Source organism: Macrobrachium rosenbergii, chromosome 56, assembly GCF_040412425.1.
Source record: "Macrobrachium rosenbergii isolate ZJJX-2024 chromosome 56, ASM4041242v1, whole genome shotgun sequence".
In the NCBI taxonomy this organism is placed as follows: domain Eukaryota; kingdom Metazoa; phylum Arthropoda; class Malacostraca; order Decapoda; family Palaemonidae; genus Macrobrachium; species Macrobrachium rosenbergii.
This window is the reverse complement of record NC_089796.1, coordinates 58,571,749-58,593,963: the sequence shown is the minus strand read 5'-3', so window position 1 is coordinate 58,593,963 and position 22,215 is coordinate 58,571,749. Positions and strand designations below refer to the sequence as shown.

At 39.2% G+C, this 22,215-nt stretch overlaps 2 protein-coding genes and 1 pseudogene across 6 annotated transcripts in view; 2 read left to right on the top strand and 1 right to left on the bottom strand.

Annotated features, from left to right (window-relative positions):
* The first annotated feature begins 2,823 nt into the window (after positions 1–2,823).
* LOC136836219 (uncharacterized) lies at positions 2,824–3,558 on the top strand. The gene has a single exon (XM_067100220.1). The coding sequence runs from the start codon at positions 2,824–2,826 to the stop codon at positions 3,556–3,558; it is 735 nt and encodes a 244-aa protein (XP_066956321.1).
* A 6,302-nt stretch (positions 3,559–9,860) lies between these two features.
* LOC136836218 (uncharacterized) lies at positions 9,861–12,198 on the top strand (annotated as a pseudogene).
* A 2,729-nt stretch (positions 12,199–14,927) lies between these two features.
* The window catches only part of LOC136836631 (uncharacterized), a 58,559-nt gene continuing 51,271 nt past the window's right edge, over positions 14,928–22,215 (bottom strand). For all 5 annotated transcript variants that reach the window (XM_067101096.1, XM_067101098.1, XM_067101093.1 and 2 more), the window contains 2 exons: positions 21,240–21,644; positions 14,928–17,618 (listed from right to left, as the gene is read on the bottom strand). In XM_067101096.1, the coding sequence (XP_066957197.1) occupies positions 17,611–17,618; positions 21,240–21,644 (413 nt within the window). In that variant the 3' untranslated portion in view covers positions 14,928–17,610. The remainder of the gene's footprint in view (positions 17,619–21,239; positions 21,645–22,215) is intronic.

Below are 22,215 nucleotides of genomic sequence, written 5' to 3'. Positions count from 1 at the left end.
CCGTCTGTTTCTCCCTTACCATCGTTGTCTTAATTTATGTACAATCACCATTACTTGCATTGCCATGCAAGCATTCTAATCATGTACTCATAATGTTCCACCAAATCTTCTGTATCAAACTGTATGTGTGTTTCTGTTTGTGAAGACGCCAAACGTCTCTCCATTTCACATATATTATGCTACTGCATTGTATTCATTAATCTGTCTCGAATCTCATGCAATTGGCCATATGTAGAATTTCCTGGCCTTTCCATTGATGTATGTTTTAACACTACAGTATACCTTTATTATGTCTCTTGATATCACCATCTGTTTGTCTGCCGACAAACATAGGTGCCCGAATCTGTACCTCTGTTTTCCCCTGTCTGTTTGTAGATGCTATCTTACTGCTATCTTACTGCTCGCACACGTCAATAACATCTTCGAAGATTCTGTACATTCATCTCAGTAAGGAACTACCAATAAACCAGTTAACACCCAGCCAGTATGTCACTCAATCCCGTCTTTACAGGACCGCGACCGCACATCCAGTGCTGCAACCGAACTGGTGGCCGCAAAAAAGCCCCATCCACTGCTACGGAACTGTGACCTGCAGAATATCCATCCTGGGCCATAACTATGACTGGTCCTTCGTCATCACGGACGTCAAGTTTCCTCTCCTGGCCGCTGATTTCCTCGCACACCACGGACTTCTGGTAGACGTCGGCAGAAAATGCTTGCTGGATACCGGAACCTGCCGCTCCCGACCGCTCTCCACCGGGCCGGGGATGCCCGCTGTCTGCTCCATTTCTTCAAACAAATGCAGCACCCTCCTCCACGAGTTCCCTGACGTCTTCAAACCAGAGCTGCATCAGTTGTCAGGAGTCCAGGCCAAACACGACATCCATCACCATATCACAACGACAGGCCTGCCAACACACGCCAAATTCCAGCTCTTGCCACCCAAAAAACTCCAAGATACTAAACGGGCCTTCACTGAGATGGAACGGATGGGCATCTGCAGGAAGGCATCAAGCCCGTGGGTGTCCCCCCTCCACATGGTAAAGAAACTAGACGGCTCCTGGAGGCCCTGTGGGGACTATCGTCAGCTGAACCTAGTAACAACACGAGACCACTATTCCTTGCTGAATATGCAGGACCTAACAGGCGCCCTGCACGGGGCCAAAGTATTTACAAAAATGGATTTACTCAAGTCTTATTTTCAGGTACCAGTGCACTCCGATGACGTTCCAAAGACAGCCATCATCACGCTGTTTGGGATGTATACCTTCTCCTTCTCCACCTTCGGCATCAGGAACACCGGGACCACATTCCAACGCCTTATGGACAGCATCTTGGGGGACCTGCCTTTCTGTGTTTGACGTAGACGACATCCTGATCTTCTCCAGGTCCCTGGAGGAACACCTGCGCCACGTCCGGCCATGCTGAAACTCCTGCAGGAGAACAGTTTGGTCGTCAGGTTCGACAAGTGTACCTTCGGAACGGAAAAGGTAGACTTCCTGGGCCATGAGACCTCACCAGCAGGTGTCCGCCCCATGGCCTCCAAGGTGGACGCAGTAAAGAAGTTCCCAACGCCAAAAACCATCAAGTCCCTACAGGAGTTCCTCGGCATGGTCAACTACTACCGCCGCTTCATACCAGACGTCGCTGGCATCATGTATCCCCTGACTGCAGTCCTGAAGGGGAAGCTGAAAGCACTGGCATGGGCAGCTCCACAACAACAGGCATTCGAGCAGACAAAGGTAGCCCTAGCCCTCGCCAAAGCCACCACATTAACACATCACAACCCCACTGCCTCCCTGAGACTTACCACCAACGTCAGCAACATCACTTGTGGGGCGGTGCTGGAGCAGGTGTTAGAAGGCTCCCCACACTCGCTGGCCTTCAGTCGCAAGTTAACACCGCCGGAGACCCGCTACAGCGCATTCGACAGGGAGCTGCTAGCAATCTACCAAGCCGTGCAGCACTTCAAGTACCTCTTGGACAGCACCCTTTTTACCATCCTCACAGACCACAAGCCTTTAGTACATGCGTTCACGAAGGTGGGAGACGCATGGTCTGCAAGGCAGCTGCGGCACATGGCTGCTATCTCCGAGTTCGGTTACAGCATTAGCTACGTCCCCGGCAGGAAGAACACAGTAGCCAATGCCTTATCAAGGGTCGAGATAAATTCCGTCCACCTCGGCATAGACTAGAAGGACCTGGCGAAGGAACAGGCTGCAGACTCGGAAACAGCAGCCTACCGCACAGCACTCACTGTGCTGAAGTGGGAAGACGCGCCGATAGGAGGATCCAGTTCAACACTTCTCTGCGACACCAGCACTGGCTGCCCATGCCCCCCGATCCCCGCTTCCAGGGGGAAGCAGATGTTCGATGTCATCCACGGCCTGTCCCATCCATCAGGCCGAACAGCGGCACGCCTGATGACAGAGAAGTTCGTGAGGCACGGTATCAGGAAGGACATTCAGCAGTGGGCGAAGAACTACATACCGTGCCAAACAAGTAGAATCACCCGGCACACGGAATCAGGCATCGGAGAATTCCCTCAACCACGTCAGTGCTTCGGTCACATCCATGTAGACTTCGTAGGTCCTCTGCTGCAATCAGGGAGCATCAGATACCTCCTGACGGTCATAGACTGTTCCACATGGTGGCTGGAAGCAACCCCGATGACGGAAGCATAAACAAGCGCCCTTGCAGAGGCCCTCCTGTCGAGCTGGATCAGCCATTTCATTGTGCCTGACAGCATAACTACGGACAGGGGCCCGGCATTCTTGTCGGAGCTCTAGGTCGCCCTGATGGGGGACAACTCTCCACAGTACGATGGCATATAACCCCACAGCCAACGGCATGGTGGAAAGGGCCCACCGTTCATTGAAGGCAGCTCTGATGACACACCGTATCAATGACAATTGGAAGGCCCAGCTCCCCTGGGTCCTGCTAGGTCTCTGCACCGTACTGAGGGCAGACAGCAACATATCATCCGCAGAGAAAGTCTACGGCGAAACAGTAGCCGTTCCAGGAGAGTTCTTCCCCATGGCGCCGGACGACGCAGATACCTCCCTTCCAAGGCTGGGGGAAGTGGCACAGAAATTCGTGCCCTGCCAAAAGACTTTCATGGACAAGACCCACGTCTACAGCCCTGGGGGTCTAGATACCTGCACCCACGTCTTCATCCGGATCGATGCCCACTGCCCACCCTTGACCAGACTGTACAGGGGCCCATACCGTGTTGTCAGCAGATCATCCAAGACCTATCTCATCAACGTCCACTGGTGTGATGACTGGGTTTCTGTCGACCAGCTGAAACAAGTTTTCCTGTTAGACAGCAAAACTCAGGAGGAAACTGGCAGGCATCACAGAATTCCTCCACAAAACGTGGCTGCAGATGATCCCATCGCCATCCCGAAACGTGGTCGAGGGCGTCCCAAGGGCCGCACTAGGGAAGTCATCCGCTTGGCTAAGCCGCCGGGCGATTCAGCAGTCAAAGCCGCCCCACATCTGCCGGTATCAAGAACTTGGGGCTGGCTCCTGCTCCCAAAGCGATTCCGTGATTGATTTTTTTTCAGATGTCTTCCAATCATTACTTTTGTAATTATTGTGTTGTGGGGGTGAGTACTTGTAAAGACGTCAGACATCTCTTCATTTTTGCATCAATCACGTCATGCATTGCATTTCTGAATATGTCAAGACTCTCATGTAAATAGTCATGTGTAGAATTTTCTAGCCTTTCCGCCGATATGTATTTCATCATTGTACATTTATTATGTCTCTCAAAATTGCCATTTGTTTGTCTGTCAACAAACACAAATTGCGCAGAGTGCAGGTCGGGCACCACGTTTCCGTCCACACTCTGCCATGTATACCTGCGCTCAGGTAATAAACAACTTTACGGGCTGCTCTAGAAGCAAGAGCCCGTGCTGGCACAAGGCCAGCTAAATCTAAAACAACAACAATAAACAAGTTAATACCCAGTTGACCTTCCTTGTCCTCACAACCAAGGTAGGAAGACTTTTCCAGCTTGCTTGCTTGGAAGAAAATAAAACGCAAAATCTGACATTTTATAAATGAACCAAAATAACATTTGAAAGATGGATTTAAGACAAGAGGACCTTACAGTATTTCTTTAAAAAACACCAAACCCAGGAAAATCCAACCAACAAACAAAGAACAGAAAAAAATGAATGAAACTTATCACTTACAAGAGTGCTACAACTCGGTAATGTACAATAAGAGACAGATTATATTAAATACCCGAATAAATCCCATCCTTACTTATCCAAGCTACAGAATAATTTTGAAAGATATAAACGCAGCGTTGCATACCTGCAATCTACGATACCCAATAGCTGAATGGGTAATTCTACAGAAAAGGCTCCACGGGACGTTGTGTTTGGTAGCAGCTCCTCGAGGATGAATGCAAAAACACAATCAAAAGACTATAACTTTCTGAAATAATCTCACTTGTACTGCATAATTTAAGCCATTTTCTATATTATGCAGTCATGAATTTTCATTAATGAAGGATCTCTCCATGATGGACATGGGCACATTCATTAAGGAAACCATAATCATTAGAACATGAACACGATAAACACGGAGTCAGTTCTTGAGCCCCAGCATCCAGCAGCGTACCTGGGCATCCTCATGGACAGTAGGAACATCGGACTTTCGTGTCAGCAATCTCACGATTGTCAAACAAACTGAGTTGATTCATTGCCTTTGGGTTTCACAAGATGCAATGTGACTCATGACGAAAATACCATCCAGTCTGTTGGCTAGAAACTTTTTAAGATTGAGACAACATGGACGCGTTGATTATGACTAAGGGGGTTAAAGAGGAAATGACACATGAAGTTCACTTCACTTTTACTTTGTTTCACTTTGGTTTTATGTACATCCCCCCACAGGGATAATTCTCTCTCTGGCGGGTCCTTGTACGTTTTCAAAAAAAAGGTGCTTCTTATATTTTGTAATTGTCTTTCAGTGTTTTCTCGTCAGTATCGTAACTCCTGCAGGACAGGAGAGTCTTTAGTTCCTTTTTAAATTTGCCTTCTTCTTGTATGCACTTCACTTCAGGCGGTATTTTGTTGTATAGTCTTGGTGCGCAGTGTACAAATGCTCTCTCGCCTGACTTACAATTTGTTCTAGGTTCAAATAGCCTATATGCTTCACTTGCATGCCTGATTACAATATTCATTTCGGGTCTAAAGAAACTTAAGCAGTTTCTCAGAAATGTTGGTTTATCATATTTTAGTGCTTTAAAGACTGTAAGTAGTATTTTATATTCTGTTCTAGCTTTTACTGGGAGCCAATGTAGCTCAATTAGTGCTGGGGTTATTCTGTCACGGGAACGTAGTTCTTTTATTAAACTGGCGGCTCTGTTTTGTACTCCTTGCAATTTCCTTAGTAGGCAGTCAGGGAGGCCGTAGTATATAACGTTGCAGTAGTCAAGCCTCGAAAGTAGGCTATTTGGTTGTAAATTGATGTTTTCAGAGTATCTTCGTTTAGGTATTTTCTAATAAATGAAATGTTTCTAATATGATAGTTACAGGTTTTTGTAAAATGCAATATATGATTCTTCGTCGGCAATTTATTATCAATAAATACTATTAAGTTCCTCACTGGTGCCACAATATTTATTATTGACGGACCAATAGTTATTCTTTTGAAGTGTTCATATTTTCGTAGTGCACTGTCAGATCCAAATAGCATACACTCTGTTTTGTTTTCATTAAGTTTCAATTTCTTTGCCGACATCCATTTTTTTATATCTTTCATTATTGCATCAATTTTACTAATGGTGTCTTCTACAGTTTCAACAGGAAAATAGAACTGGGTGTCATTAGCATACAGTTTATATTAACCTTGTGCTTATTTAGGAATTTAGATAATTCAATGTGTAAATGCCAAATAGCAGTGGACCCAGAACGCTGCCTTGGGGCACTCCTTTCACTTAGCTTTTTCTTTCTGATTTCACATTTGATATAACCACGGTAACCTTCCTATTTTCTAAGTAGCTTTTGTACCATTTGTGTACGTCATCTTCGATGCTCTCAGGTCTTCAAGCAGTAGATTGTGGTCAACTGTGTCAAATGCTGCATCTAATTAGGTCAAGCATAACCACGATGCCACATTTTCCATTTGCTATAATTTCTACCATATCATTTATAATTGCGCACAATGTAGTCTCTGTTGAGTGGTTTTTTTCTGTATGCTGACGGATCATCAGGTATAACGTTGAGTTGTTTCAAGTGTTTCCATGTTTGTTTGTGAAATGTGAACTTCCGTTTCTGTAAGTTTTTATAAGTTCGATAGGTTCGATATTGGTCTATAGAAGCTTAGATTTTCTTTATCACCTTTTCCTTTATAGACCGGCTTTATACAGGCAAGCTTTTCACCATTTTGGGAAAGATGCCTGTGCTAGACTCATGTTGACAATATCAAAATATAGCTCCCGCAACTGATCAAAGTTTTTTGCCTCTTTTGTATCACTTATGGGAAACGGGTCATTTTCTCAATAGGTGTTTTTTACTTTACTCATCATTTTGTCAAAGTCATTCATGTTCAATTCTTCAAACTTGCTGAATTGGCTATTTCTCATTGCGATCATCGGGAGATCAGGAGAGAACTCCTTATCTGAACTATGACAGATTCTGTCAATTTTTTCTTCAAAGTAGTTCATAAAGTTATCGGCCAGGTTTTTGTAATCACCAGTTACGTCAGGTAGAACTTTTTCTTTCTTGAGTCCCAATATTCCGGCTAAATTGTCATGGATTTTTGGGGATTTTTCTCTACACTAAACATTTTATTGTAATATATTTTCTTGGTTTTAATAATCAAGTCGTTGTAATGATTTCTAGCTGTTTTATACAGTGACCAATTTTCACTACTCTGCTTTTTTCGATCTTTTCCATAGATCATCCATTTTTCTTTTCTTTTTCTTAGCTTCACGTAATTCACTGTTAAAACACTTGGCATTTTCTTTAACTATTATTTGCCTTGTTACTTCTGGACATTTATCGTTGTAGTTTGACGCCAATATACTTTTGCTATAGAATGTAAAACAGCTTACACATATTTGGTCACCTGTCGAGGTATTCCTCAGATTACACCTGCACTCCTTGCTTGTTTCTCTTATTCTCTTTATGCTCTCAACAACAAATTCGTCAGCTTTAAAGTTGGTTTTGTTTCTGAAAGTGTTAGTTTTCTTCAGTGCATAACCTTTCCAGATATTTATACCGAATATAACTAGTTTATGTATTGGAGATATCACGCATTCGGGCTCAACTTGTATGTCACTCACAATCTCGTTGTTTTTGTTTTGTATCACTGGGTCAATGGTATGGTTCAATAATGATGTCGGTTTTTTCACAACATTTACGGGGTCGTGGCTTTCAAGTAACTCTATAAATTCTTTGACTTATTTGTCATCATTATCATCCAGATGTAGGTTGAAGTCACCGCAAATCAGTATATTTTTGTTATCACCTAGCAAGTCGAGGAAGTCACTGAATTCATCTAGGAATGATCTCTTACTTGTGCTGGATTGTTTATAAACTGTTATGATTTGTATGTGTTTGTTTAAGTGTGTAATTTTGGTGTTGATACATTCAAATGTACTGAACACATTTTGTTTCAGCATAGATACTTTGTACTATTTTTTGACAAAGATTCCCACTCCACCATCTTTTTTCCTCTCAGTACATGGTAAAAGTTGCGAGACCTTGGCGTCATTTCGTTTATTTTAGAATAATCACTTACATTATTGCTTAGCCAAGTCTCCGTTAGCATGCATATATCTAGATTGTGATCATTTATAAGACTCCTAATAGTGTTAGTTTAATTTCCTACCGACTCTATGGTTATTAAATTGCATAGAAGATTATTAGTCTAAGCCATGATCCGTGTTATTTTTCACCTTTGACACATTCTGTATATATACTGTGCACTTATTGCCATCATATATTTTGTGTTTAGTATCACTATGGCCTTTCTTTACACAATTTTCACACTTGAAGATGCTGCTAGCACATTCATCTGATTTGTGATTTTCACCACATCTAGGGCAAACTTGGTCATTTCTACAATTTGTTGCGCTATGACTAAATTCCTGACATTTATAGCATTGATAGGGCTTGTAACGGTTGTGTATTTTGCAACGAATATACACGGTAAACAATTTGTCACCTCTATCATAGATAGCCTTTGGTATTTGTGGTGTGCATTTGATGATATACGAGTATAGTGTTTATATTTGTCATCTTTGACTATCATTTCCTTTACAATTTTTAGGTCGTCATTTTCAGATATGAGGTTACGTATCCATGGATTTTTCTTGACAATGTTATCGACAATGTCATCTTCATCCTTCGGGACATAGATTACTTTTATTTTTGGTTTAAGTTTACCCTTCTCATTTACTGATATATTGTTGATATTCTGAATCTCCAGTTTTGTCTTTTCTAAGTTGTTCCTGTCTGGAAATCTTACAAATAAGTGTCCATCTCTTGTTGTTTTAACCTGTTCAACCGGAGCCGTTATTTTACTCATAATTTGTCTCTTCATTTGCTGCTGTTCTGTCTTCGTTTGTAGATTTGATCAGAAGCACTTTTTTTTGTCTTTAGTGATTCAGCATATCTTTACATCTTTATCAACACTGTCAATTTTGTTTTGGATTTCATCTATGTTGATCATTACGTCACTAGTTTTCTGAGCCGAATCCTTAATCAACTTTGTTAATATCTCTGTGTTTTCTTTTATTTCTTCAAGTTTATCTTCAACGAATTTTGTGCACGTTCTTTGTTCAGGCCTCTTGCAACATTACAGATGTACAACATGTTATCACTACGAAGTATGGGTGTGTATCTGACCTCGATTCCCGAGGATTCATAGTGCTACCATGTGACACACATTTCACAGCTAGTGCCTACATCATCAACTTCTCCAGAGCAACGTCTGTAAGGACTGGGGTTTGAGTGACATACTGCCTGGGTGTTTACTGGTTTATTGGTTGTTCCTTACTGAGATATGTACATGTTGTTTTAGATTTAGCTGGCCTTGTGCCAGCACGGGCTCTTGCTTCCAGGGCAGCCCGTAACACTTATATGTACACAGTCTTCGAAGATGTTATCGACGCGTGCGAGCGGTAAGGTAGCGTCTACACACAGACAGGTAAAACAGAGATAAAAGACTCAGACATCTGTGTTTGTCGGCAGACAAACAGATGGCGATTTTGGTAGACATAATTAACATACAGTGATGAAACATATATCAATGGAAAGGCTAGAAATTCTACATATGGCCAATTGCGCCAGATTCAAGACAGATTAATGAATACAATGCAGTAGCATAATATATGTAAAATGGGGGAGACGTTTGGCGACTTCACAAACAGAAAACATACAGTTGGTACAGAAGATTCGGTGGAACATTTGAGTACATGATTAGAATGCTTGCATGGCAATGCAAGTAATGGTGATTGTACACAAATCGAGACAACAATGGTTAGGGAGAAACAGATGGAAATATTGTATGGTTGAAATAGCGTTCCTTTAGAGAAAGAAAACGAGGTGCTCTTGTTGTCTTGTCTACTCCGATGGACGACGCACACATGCACACACACGTGTTTGGAAGAGACGGCATCAGGCTCTTAGAGCCCTTATACACACGAGGACACTAGTGTCCGCCACCGGTGTCGGACATTAGTTGCCTCCCATATTATCAAATGGAGCCTTTCACACGAGGCAACAGCAGTTTCAAGCAGACAACTTCCGGGCAACAGATATTTCGGTGTCTCGCTCCCGCAATAATGGGCGGACACTGACGGTTGCCGCCACTCACTGAAAGCATTGTTTTAAATGGAAGCTTTCACACGTAGCCACCAGTGTGCCACCACTGCCCACTGGCCAGCTTCTCATGCTCAGTTTGACACCCACCATCATCCCATGATGGAAGGAGAGAGGGCCTATCAAGGACAATTTCAAGAAGGTGGAGGACTGAACACGGAGGACCTCATTTGTGAAATAGAAAACTACCAGCACTATGGGACCCATCTTGTGAGGGATATGCAAATAAGATAGAAAAGCAGAACTGCTGAATGCAATAATGGTGAAACTCATTCCTGATTTTGAAGAGAAACCCTCTCAGAAAAGAAAGAAATACGTAAGTCCTTTATGTTTATTTTTTATTTTCTGTTTCATTTACATGTTCACAAGGCAAGTAAAAGAATCTACTGTGCTTACGTATACAAGTTTATTCATTATTACACACAAAAGTTACCCTATTCCTGTCACCAACCACACACACACCACCACGCCATGTCACCACCACCTACCCACACCACCACACCATGTCACCACCACCTACCCACACCACCACACCATGCCACCACCACCTACCCACACCACTCACACCATGCCACCACCACCACCACACCACCACACCAGGTCACCACCACACCATTGTCTAGATACATTGTAACTGCCATGGAAGTGCACTCTTGGTCACTGACAAAGTAGTCCATAAATTTGTCTCTCAAATGGCTGGCAAGTCTTGGAAGTTGGCCCTGCAGCAGGTTCCATATCAAAGAGCCCTTCCACGGTTAAAGTATCCTCAATTCGAACGCCATCTCTGTCTCTACTAAAATTATGCAAAACACAACACGCCTTGATGATGTCCTCTGCCAGTGATAGGCTTACATTGAGTGGTCGATGGAAGATGCACCATTTGTTTGCAAGGATTCCAAATGAGCATTCAATGAGTCTGCGGGCTCGTGAAAGTCTGTGTTGAAGATGCGTTTTATTGACTCAAAAAATTTACCAGCATAAGGGCGCAGAATGTGTTGGGATAGTCCAAAAGCCGTCAGCCACAAATACAAAAAGGCATGGGTGTTCCAAAGCCTGAGTACGATTCTTGTGGAGCAGGAACATTCCAGGGTTTGATTTTCAAGTTTCCTGAAAAATTTACTCTCCTTGAACACAGTTGTGTCAGAAGACTTCCATATGCACCTTACATCAATAAATATGAATTTGTGTGATGCATCGCATACAGCAAGAAGCAAAATCGAAAAGTAGTTCTTGTAATTATAATAAAAGAACCACTATTCTCTGGTTTGATTACCCTGATGTTTCCCATCTAAGGCACCAAGACAATGAGGAAATCAGTCTTTTTGCAAAACTGAGCTGCAATTTCCAACCAAAATCTTTCTGTCACATCAGGAAAACAAACTGTCTTCACTTCTTTCCCAAATAGCCTTGCAGACTTCCCCAGATGATGTTGCGATGGTAGATACGCCTAGTCTGTACTGGTATTGAGATCGTCATGGGTGTCACCGGTGGCCAGATACCTGTAAAAAATTTAAAAAAAGTAGGAATAGGTTAATTGTGACTGCAGCACACACACACACACACATACTGACGTTGTACAGTTTGCAAATCGTATTTCTGATGTTTATGATTTCTCTTTGTCAGTGGTTGTTGTTCAGAAGAAGTGGAAGGGAATCCGATCCTGCTATGCCAGAGAGCTGTTGAAGAAGAAGCAAGAAAAGAGTGGATCAGGTGCCTGTGGGACGTAAAGCAATATGTCTACTTTGAAGCCCTGCGTTTTCTTGAAACTGTCTCCAAACACACTGCAAGCAATATGGATGAAGAGACTAATCAGATAACGAACATGAAGACTCCCAAGAGCTAGGTCAGAAATGCAAACTTGGGAGACTGAGAAACGTCCTGGAAAACGTTCTGTAACCAGTCTCGGAACACAAAAAGTACTGATGATTAACTCATTGAACCTCAAGAAAAAGCATTGAGTGAGAATAAACAGGCAACAAATGAAAACGACGAGGATAGATGTTCTTACTATCCTTAGTAACAGAACTGCACAAGGTACCTGCAGACAGAAAAATTGAAGCTAAAGCAGGATAATATTGCTACCATTTACCAGGCTCAACAGGTGTACCAACAATGGCCACAGGACTTTCAGCATCAGGCACCTCCCAGATACCAGCCTCCACAGCCATCACCAGTTTTCCACTATGCCCAGCAACCAGCAGTTCATGGGGATTATCATAATTCTCTGAATAACATTCCTCAATGCAGCAACACTAATCTACAAACAACTCCTATGTCTACACCAGCACCATCACCAGCCATGTCTGACATCAGCAACCATATGAATGATAATTAGTTATTTCTTGCATAGTAAGCATATCATTGTTTGTACTAAATAGAACTGTACTTGTAAAGAAATAAATATTACTAATAGATCAAGTTTTTTAAGTTTTTTTTTTGTCTTATTAATAGATCTAGTATTTTTTTTATCATGTATGTCCTGGCAAAAAGTACCAGCAACTAGTTATATAAGGCTTACCTCAAAGTTACAGCAAGCTTCCTCGTCTGGTGCAATGCATTCTCTCATGTTTGTGGTAGTTCCTGTGATGTCTCTCCTGACGTAGCTGAGAAGTTCTTCAAATGACGGCTTGCTCATACGAAAATAGTTGAAAACTTCTTTTCATCGACACACAAATCATTGAAAAGTGTATGATGCGCTCCTGTGTTCATTCTGATGACAACATGGGATGTACATGCACCTTCTCTCTACAGAGCGCCTCTTCGATTTCTTTTTGGCCAGCAAAGCAACAAGTAGAAGCTCTTCGTTTCCCGCCAGTCTTCCGACTGGTGTGTGAGCGGCTCACTAGTTGCCAGGCGGTGTCTTGAGCAAGGACTCTAGTGTCCGACACCGGTGGCGGACACTAGTGTCCTCGTGTGTAAGGTCCACAGGTCGCTGACTCTCTCTCCATTTGGGTTGACTCATCCTTCTCCAGTATTTTCTTTAGAGTTCCATCTTTACGTGCTGCTTCAATAATTATGGGGTAATGTTCGTATGATAGTTTGATCTTCCCTTTACTTGATTTAATTTCTACAGTATTTATTTTCTCTTTTTCCTTCCACTTCAAGTTCTTGTTATTCACTTTGAACATCGCGCAAGGCAGGCACTTTTACACAGAGCACTTCACAGACACGTCCTACTGCACGATCGCTACCATATTTTTCCTTATTAACGATGTTTCCAACCACTGTAGTGGTATATATATGTATATATGTAATTCTAATAGCCACAATGCCCTCTTAACTTCGCTAATTCTTCGCACTTTTTGATATGCTTGTAACTAAAGCCGATATCCAAGCGGAAGAAATTGAAGAGCCTATGACGGCTGGCCGCAGGAAGCGAACCTGAGTTACCTTAATCACAAGGAGGTAACGTTGCCGACCTGGCAATCACAAAAGGAGGCAAGCGTTACACTCCTTGTGATTAAGGTAACTCGGGTTCGCTTCCTGCGGCCGGCCGTCAGCAGGCTCTTCATTTCTTCCTTGAATATCGGCTTGTAGTTACAAGCATATCCAAAAAGCGCGAAGAATTGAAGGAAGTTAAGAGGCTATTGTGGCTATATTAGAATTTACATATCGGTAAAATGATAGTAGATTATGGTATATGTATAATATATATATATAGATATATAGTATTTATATAATATATATTTATTATATATATATATATATATATATATATATATATATATATATATATCTCATTTCATACTGTGAGAGAGGATATTTATCGTATACACTGTATTTCATCATCACTAAATTGTTTCACACTGAAAATATATTGGACCAGACGGGGTAAGGGCCAAATACTTTTTAGTGATAGAAAAAAAGTTTCCACAATTTACATTTTATTCAACAATAAAATAAAACATATGAAATATGCATACAAAAAAGGCAAAAAGAAAAAAAAAATTACACACTAGACTAATACACATAAATCACAATGAGAACAGTTAATTACAAGGAGATTCAACAGAAATTGAATATAAACGAGTCTCTCATATAAATGAACGCCCAGAAAGCAAGTGGGCATTTCCTTCATCCCTCACTACAGAAATGAAGAATACACTTCTCGGGTATGAGCACTGATATGTAATGACGACTTTAAAACACTGAATGATTACAACTCTTGCAAAATTAAACGTCATTACTAAAGGATAAATGTCTCAGATAAATGACCTTTAGAAAAGAGATATATATGGAACAATATTAGCCTTCTGAGATGTAATCTCTGTTACTAAAGAATTTATTTGTAGAATTACCTGTTCTTTGAAGAATAAATGATAATTTTAATTATATGGAGAAGATGCTATTAATAGAAATATCTATTAGTATTAATATCAAGGCCTATGGAACACTCGTGTTCTAACTGGCTTAATATATTATTTTCTTAAAAGTATTTCGGCTCGCTTTTGTTGTATAGTTTATTCATTCATAAGGTAGCTTGAAATGCAAGAATGTGTAGATAACTTCACATGTTTTCTGACCAGAAATTGTTAATATAGAGATGTGAATGCTAAGTGTACTGTATTATAATTTATAGTAAGCTAAAGAAATCTAACACACCTAGGCCTAGGAAACCAAATCTTGCTTTAACAAAAGAATAATTGCATAGGCGGAATATTTGCTTGTGCCATAATTTTGAAGTGGTTATGAAATATAACAAATAATTTATTTTGTATGAAAATCCAAATATTCCTCTAACAAATATAAAATAAATGGCTTCAAGATACTTTCACTGTCGCTACTCATTGTAGTGTAGACCCAAGTTACACCAACAGGTGCACCGCCACTCTAAGGTTGCGCCATACATGCTCCGCTCACCCGTTGATATCAGTGGATGCATTCTACTTTTGTATTTACTCATTTAAATTTTTTTCAGCGTTAAGGCGTAAAAACAATCAGATAGGACTATTCCAAATTTTATGGTTGCATTGTAAGCAAAAATAATGTTATGAAGCATTTTTTTCATTTTTTTTTATTTAACATTTGAACTGAGGTTTGATGATGACTTTGTGAGAGGTGCTAAAGAAAGAGCAGGAAGACAAGTACTGCTAGTTTATTGATTGTTGTTTCAGATTTAGCTGGCCTTGTGCCAGCATGGGCTCTTGAAGCGGCCCGCTTATAAAGCGGCGTGCGGACGTCGGCGTATACGCAGACGTCAGTAGGCCTACAAAATTTACAAGTGACCCAAGGTCAAATTATTTCTCTGCACAAAACAGGAGAGGTACACTCGGCAAGGAAAGTGAGGATACAGTTTTCATTAGATTTCGTTCATCGAATTTTAATTTTTTTCTTACAGAAAACACATAATCTCGGTAAATTTACTCTAGAATCTGAAAATACAATGCAAATTATATCATATATATTAAATCTGCAAAACAAAAGCGTTCAGATATTTAAGAACACCATGATGTCCAGAAGTAATCAGAATTTTCAGATGACTTTGTTCATAGAGATCTAAAAAGATAGTGTATGGATATCACCGGTGTGTAGTCACTGTTTTATCAGAACGGCAATATTTACTTGTTTTCCGGTTATGAACAGGTTTAGTATTGCATCATCATACAAGGTAATGATAATTTATTTAATTTTTACATATTCATATTTGTATTTCACGGTGTTAAAGGTCAGCTGGAATTAATGGCAGTAAAGTTGTGACAGCCAGGGTAGGCTGACCAAATCTATTGAAATCCGCAAGAGCGTTCTCTATGATGTGAGGAGGAGCAGCGCCAGAACTTTAGCGGAAAACACAGTAACTCAAGTAACTGGATGCTCTGACGTTTCTCTCTCTCTCTCTCTCTAGTCTCTCTCTCTCTCTCTCTCTCATCATAACATTGCATTCGTTCCTTTATTGTCCCCCACGTTTTTTGTTGACATTGCTCAGATTTAACTATTGATTTCATTATGGAAGATCGCGTTTCCTGTTATGCAAGCGATTCCGTTCATTGTGGTGTCATAAATTCATTTGTGTAAGGTTACTTGGTAGGTTATGTCGAAAAAATGTTTATTTTGCTCAGAACTGTAGCTGCAAATTACAACTTGAACGAATACTGTAAACACTACTGCATTTAAGTGTCAATGATTTCAGAATCGTAGAATATGATTGAAAAGTTAGAGGAGGTCACAAAAACAAACACAAATAAGACTGAAGCTCCTCCTTTCTAAAATTGCCAGATGTCGCATCATTGAGCAATATATGTCCGAAGATTTAAAATCTAGATCCTCACTTTCTTGTTGAGTGTACTTATAGACAACATGATGATTAACAACAGCTGATTGGACACAAAAAAATACTCTGACACATATACTATGTATAAGGACAAATGAACAGGTAATAAATATACAAATCACAGTAATGATAATAATGTTGTGTAAGTGCTGATGACTTTTCTCTTATTGTCAAATGCATTGGCGATGAGTGAATGAAAGTTTTGAAAATGTTTCGTAACTTTTTCCGATATCTGGCTACAAGTGACATTCTCTTACAGTTTTGAAATATATGACAGATTTCACTCTTATGAAACATATTAAGACCTTACTGTATGCAATAATCGTGTTTTCGCACTGAAGTGATGGATAGATATGGAGCATGTTAGTTGCCAGTTCGTGAATTTTGAACGAAATCCTGTGCAATCATGTCGCATCACTTAAGAGCATAGCTGTACAAGAGACAGACAGAAAGACAGCTAACTCACACTTCCATCATTTCGCAAAGAAAAGAAGAACCCAGAGCTTCGTGTAGAGGAATTTAGTGGCAGCTGAGAGTGAAGAGCGGTTACTAAGACTAAGAAGTTAAGCCCCTTCCCAGACGTGTGGTTCTTTGCTTTCAGAACTCTATCCTTGGTATCTCAAAAGAATGTCATTTGAGGTGGCCTCAACTTAGATGTTGGTTCTTTCGGGGCATTATCTAATGCACGATTGAAACTAGCACTGTTTGCTTTTAAGCTTCTTTTCTTATTACCAAAAATGCAGTTTTGTTCATGGTGTCCTTTGTTAAAGCTGTTGGCCATGACGGTTCGTCTGTCACTCATCCATTTCATGTCCATTTGAAGCTGAAATGAATTACTCCAAACCCATTCACATCAATAAGAAATACAATTCACTTCCAACACAAATAAATACATTAAACGAATTCTTAAATTACAACTTACATTTTTTCAAATGGACTGCCTCCTTTTCTGCTAGGGCATATTAGAACATGTGAAAGACTCGTTATTTCCTAGAATGCTCGTCTTGTCTTTAGCAAAACATCAGGCAGAACACTAAGACAACTCCCTAATAATGTTTGCTGGCCCCTCTTGCTTAAAACAATTAAATGATTGACATAGTCGTCTTGCATGTTAAAATCGTTGGCGTTACTGAAATTAAGTTAATTGGTAAGATATTTACAGCGTTTTTCTTAAAGGCAAACTAATAAAGTCATCCAAGATAAAAAGCTTTGAATTGTAAGGATGAATTGCATTCTCCCGCCTGCACGTGCAATTTTTTGCTTGAAGGTATTTGATGATAAAAAGTCTGTCGTAAGCCTCCTGCTTTATTTTCTTTTTCTTCTTCTCGTAACCATTGGCGCTACATTTTTTTCTTGTTTCTTCGCAGATGGTTGAACCCATAGGGCACCGCATTACCCAAATATTCTTGCCTGGTATGAAAGACGGCATTGTATAGGTCGTCTCGTTGTTTATCACTTTGATAATGTATGGCCACTAACTTTAGCGTTTTGGGTTCATTCTCCTGCAATAAAATAAGTGTAACTTTAAACAGATGCATACAGATTCAAGTCTTGATGCTTAACTATAAACTGAGTGATATATATATATATATATATATATATATACATACATATATATACATATACAAGCATACATACATACATACATACACACACACACACACACACATATATATATATATATATATATACATACATATAATTTTTAAGTTTGAGTTCATGGCCCAGTTTCATAATTCAACAGTCAAAGTATGAGTTTAGTAGTGACAGTTATTTTTCCTCTGGAGCCATCTCCTGTAAAAAGGGTTATAGGTTTTGCTTAAAACTGAAATATATATATATATATATATATATATATATCATACCTATATCGAACTTACACAAGTTTACAAGTTTAAACAGACTCTAATCATGTTCTATATTAAGCTAACTTTTACGTGAAATTAAAGTTACTGTAATTTCATTTAAAATTTAGCTTAATAAATTACCTTTAAAAAAATAAATAAATGGTTGACGTAAGAAGAAAGTGTGAAGATTACTATACTATTTCTCTCTCTCTCTCATCCATTCCACTTATCTATTTTTAGAAGTCTTCTCAACCTCTTTTTAAGAACCTCTTAATTCTGTCTTTTTCTCTTTGTCCTGAAATGCTATACGTCTCAGTGTTTTAGAATGGCGCATTTACAGTTCTTAGTGGTACACATAAAATTAGATCAATTTAAAATTATCTACTTTACAGGCAAAGACGCACAGAGAAACAGTAATACGTATGTTATAAAATATGTGTGAGAGCTAACAACGAATGAGAGAGAGAAAGAGAGAGAGAGAGAGAGAGAGAGATAAGAGTTGTCCTTACTTAAGAGACTGAAATTATTTATAGATTATTACAGACACAGATAGAAAGAGAGAGAATTACAAGACTCCTTTGACATGCTAATCAGCAACACTCCCCCTTCCTGTCATATTAAATTGACATATTTGACAGCTTTGCCTTTGAGCTTCTCTTTCAAGCATTAACAAAAGATGAGGGAAAGATATTTGTTTGTTTAAAATACATATCACATATGAATTTTGTAGTTACAGTTGTATTATTATTATTATTATTATTATTATTATTATTATTATTTGAAAATTAGTACTTATGGTAAATAATTTATTTTTCATACAAAACAAATAAACATATACACGTACCATAAAAATTCTCTCATTGCAGTAAAGGAGAGAGAGAGAGAGAATTATTATTTTTATTGTTTAATGTTATTTAATTTACACATAAAAGCTTGAAAACTTATAAATTACATAAAAAATTAAACATAAACACTATTCCAGGGTTTCTTGAGGATTCACAAATGTATGTGTGTCAGTGAAAAACTCATGTATGACAATTAGTTTGGTTCCAATGAAAAGTTCACGTGTCTGTGAATTTTCACAAGTTGGGGTATTACTGTATATATATATATATATATATATGCTATATATATACTATATGTATATATACTTTTTATATATATATATATGTATATATATATATATATAATATATATATATATATATTCTTTAGTACTATTGGGAGAGTTCCTTTATAAGTACATTTCATTGTTATATGGTAAGCACAAGCAAATTGTTTGTGTTGCAAGGTCTTTTTTATTGTTTTGATGCAGAGTCTACTTTTTCTAGTACACTGTTAGGATTTTTAAATTTCTTGCATGTATTCCTAATCTTATCTATCTCATCAGGGTTGTATATGCGTAATGCTCTTAAAAACAGAGCTGTGAACACTGATTTCTTAATAACAGTCTGAAAGATATCCCCCATCTTCTTAAGAATGTTTTAGATAATGTGGCATTTAAAAACAATGAAACAATGACACATGTACTGAACTTATCAGGAGACAACTTTTGCATTGGTCAAACTGTTAAAACACTGGAAACAAGAACCGAACATCATAAAAACTGTATAAGATATGTACAGGTGAACAGTGGCATTTTTGTGCATGTTAGTGAGAACAATAATACAATCAACTAGGCAAGGACAAAAGTGACAGCTTATCCTAATAATGCGATGGAAAGAACTATAACTGAATCTAGCTTTATAAAAGAAAGTTTTGGCCATAACAAGAATATCAGTCAAGGCCTGTATAAATTTAATCCTGTTATTTCAAAATGTTAAGGAGGGCAGTAGATACGTATGGAAAATGGATTATCATAATGTGTTTCGTCACCCGTCCCCTTTGACACCTGTAAGGTGTGGATCTGTAGTCTCAAACGGTTTTTTGTTTGTCCATACTGTCTCTGTAATATATAAACCGTGATTTCTACCTCTATAAATTAATCCTTCATTAATGCCTTACAAATAAAGTCGAAACCGGTCAGGACCTATACCAAGTCTTATTTTTTCACCTGTGGTGATGTGTGATATATATATATAAATAAAAAAAATATATATATGTATCTGACTCATATCAGGATCGAACCCAGGTCTCTCAAATGAAAGGCTGGGTAGCTACCAACTGACCCACACAAGTGATAAAAGAACTGAAACCTAAGTACTTATGTACCTGAGGTTTTTCTTGGCAGGCTGCTGCTTAACATGCCAGTGAGTTTTACCCAACTTCCTGACCCACCAGTGACCCAGTTGTCAGCATTTCATTCGAATTATCCCTACAGCATGAAGATGATGGAACTAATCAACACTTGATCACGTGTTTCACAGAAATAAATTTCTATCTCACATCGGGATCTAACTCAGGTTTCTCAAATAAAGGCAAGGGCGCTACCAACTGCCCCAAACTTTAAGCAAAAAGTTATATCCCTTTACAGGGTTGGTTCCAGAGGAAACACAACTGTCACTGCCACACTCATACTTTGACTCGGTCTGTTAACAACTTTTTGTATCTCCAAATTTCTCGTCCTTTGAACTGTTCTTACTACATTTAATAAAAAAAAAATCATTTCAGTCTTTAAGCCTTCTTTTTTTTCATTTGTGTTCAACGTCCACTCTTCATTTTCTTTAGACACTCCAGGCCTCTTTTAAATCTTTTACACAGAACATGCTCCTTCCGTACTTCATATATTCTTTGGCTCGCCTTTTCTCATCCCACCAGATCCATTAAATTAATTCCTAGATGTGTAAACACACATGGAGACATAAAACACGCTTGTCTCAGACTCACTTTTAAACCAACCAGTCACTTTCCTGTCCACAAATCATTTTATAATGAAAACCCTCAGCACTCTCCACAGGGCATCTCTCATTTCCGCCATGAGCTTTTTACAGGTTCATGGGTGCCACGTACAGCCAATTCCTGTACGCTCAATATTCTCAGAGAACTGTTTCATATCAAATACTTTTCTCTAAATCCACAGTGTCCTTCCCTGTCAGTCATACTGCCATCCGTTTTATTCTATTCAGAATCCTACCAGACACCTTTCTGAAAGATGAATTGGAAAACAAACCTGATGACCAACAAATGTTACTGTTGTTAGCTTAAGCTACCATTGCACCATCACTGACTATTGTTTCCTGAACACAATTAGTATTTTAGCATTCACCGTGTTTAAGACCATTTCGATGACTGCTTTGCCCCCTTTCGATACCGTCATTTAAAAAAAACCTGTTCTTACCCGGGCAACTCCCTATATGTTCTGCTCTTATAATATCGATGGGCTTGGTCCCTGCATGGGTGACGTCATTCGTTGTGCGCGAATCTCGTATCCCACATTCGCAGGCATCATCTTCTTTATATTCGACTTCCAACTTCATGATATCGTCTTCGTTAGGGACACAAACCGTTTTCAGTCTTATTCGAGATCTTGACGAAATGCAGCTTTTCATTTTCTGATGTTCTTGGCAAGACATCACCTCTGTAGGACAGGTCTGCAGCGTAAATGCTTCGTCAATCTCAGCTCCCTTTGGAATCAGTTTGTCTAGAATGGTGGCATTGGCCATCCGCTGGCGGAAAGTATTCCAGGCGAGAACGGTCTTCCGAGGATTCCAGATGAATGAGCACTCTCCTTTTGGGTTTTTCTCTGGAAATAAGGAGGAAAATAAAATCAATAAATCATTTTGTGATAGCACACTGTAAGCAGAGTTCTTTCAATCTCAAATATCCTATCCCCTGAAACGAATTCGTATGCCAGTCCGATATTTCAAGCTTAGAGTTTTTTTCTTTAGCAGCTATGTAGGCATTTCGAGTTTATGAACTGATAGCGAAAAAGACATACTGCTTTCAATAAGCAAGTCGACGTTCACAAAGGTAACGACAGTTTTTATTATTATTATTATTATTATTATTATTATTATTATTATTATTATTATTATTATTATTATTATTATTATTAACCTGTATTAACAGACACTGAATTAACATTAGCAACACTCACAGGGATGGCCCGAGGGATTTGTTTTTGGTGAAATATTTTAATCTTATTTTATTACTATTAGTGCAGCTCCTTAAAATTTCAATGACTGGATGCACTGAAAATGTTGGAAAATCTGACAAAATTCTTTCAAAGATTTGTTTAACATACTTGGTATTAGTTGCTGGTTGAAAGTTGGAAGGTCACTAAAGATATGTTTGAGTGTGAGTGTTGATCTTCA

What these genes read in the sequence shown, in the direction of transcription:
- LOC136836219 (XM_067100220.1), top strand. Translation starts at nt 2,824, where the DNA reads ATGGCATATAACCCCACAGCCAACGGCATGGTGGAAAGGGCCCACCGT.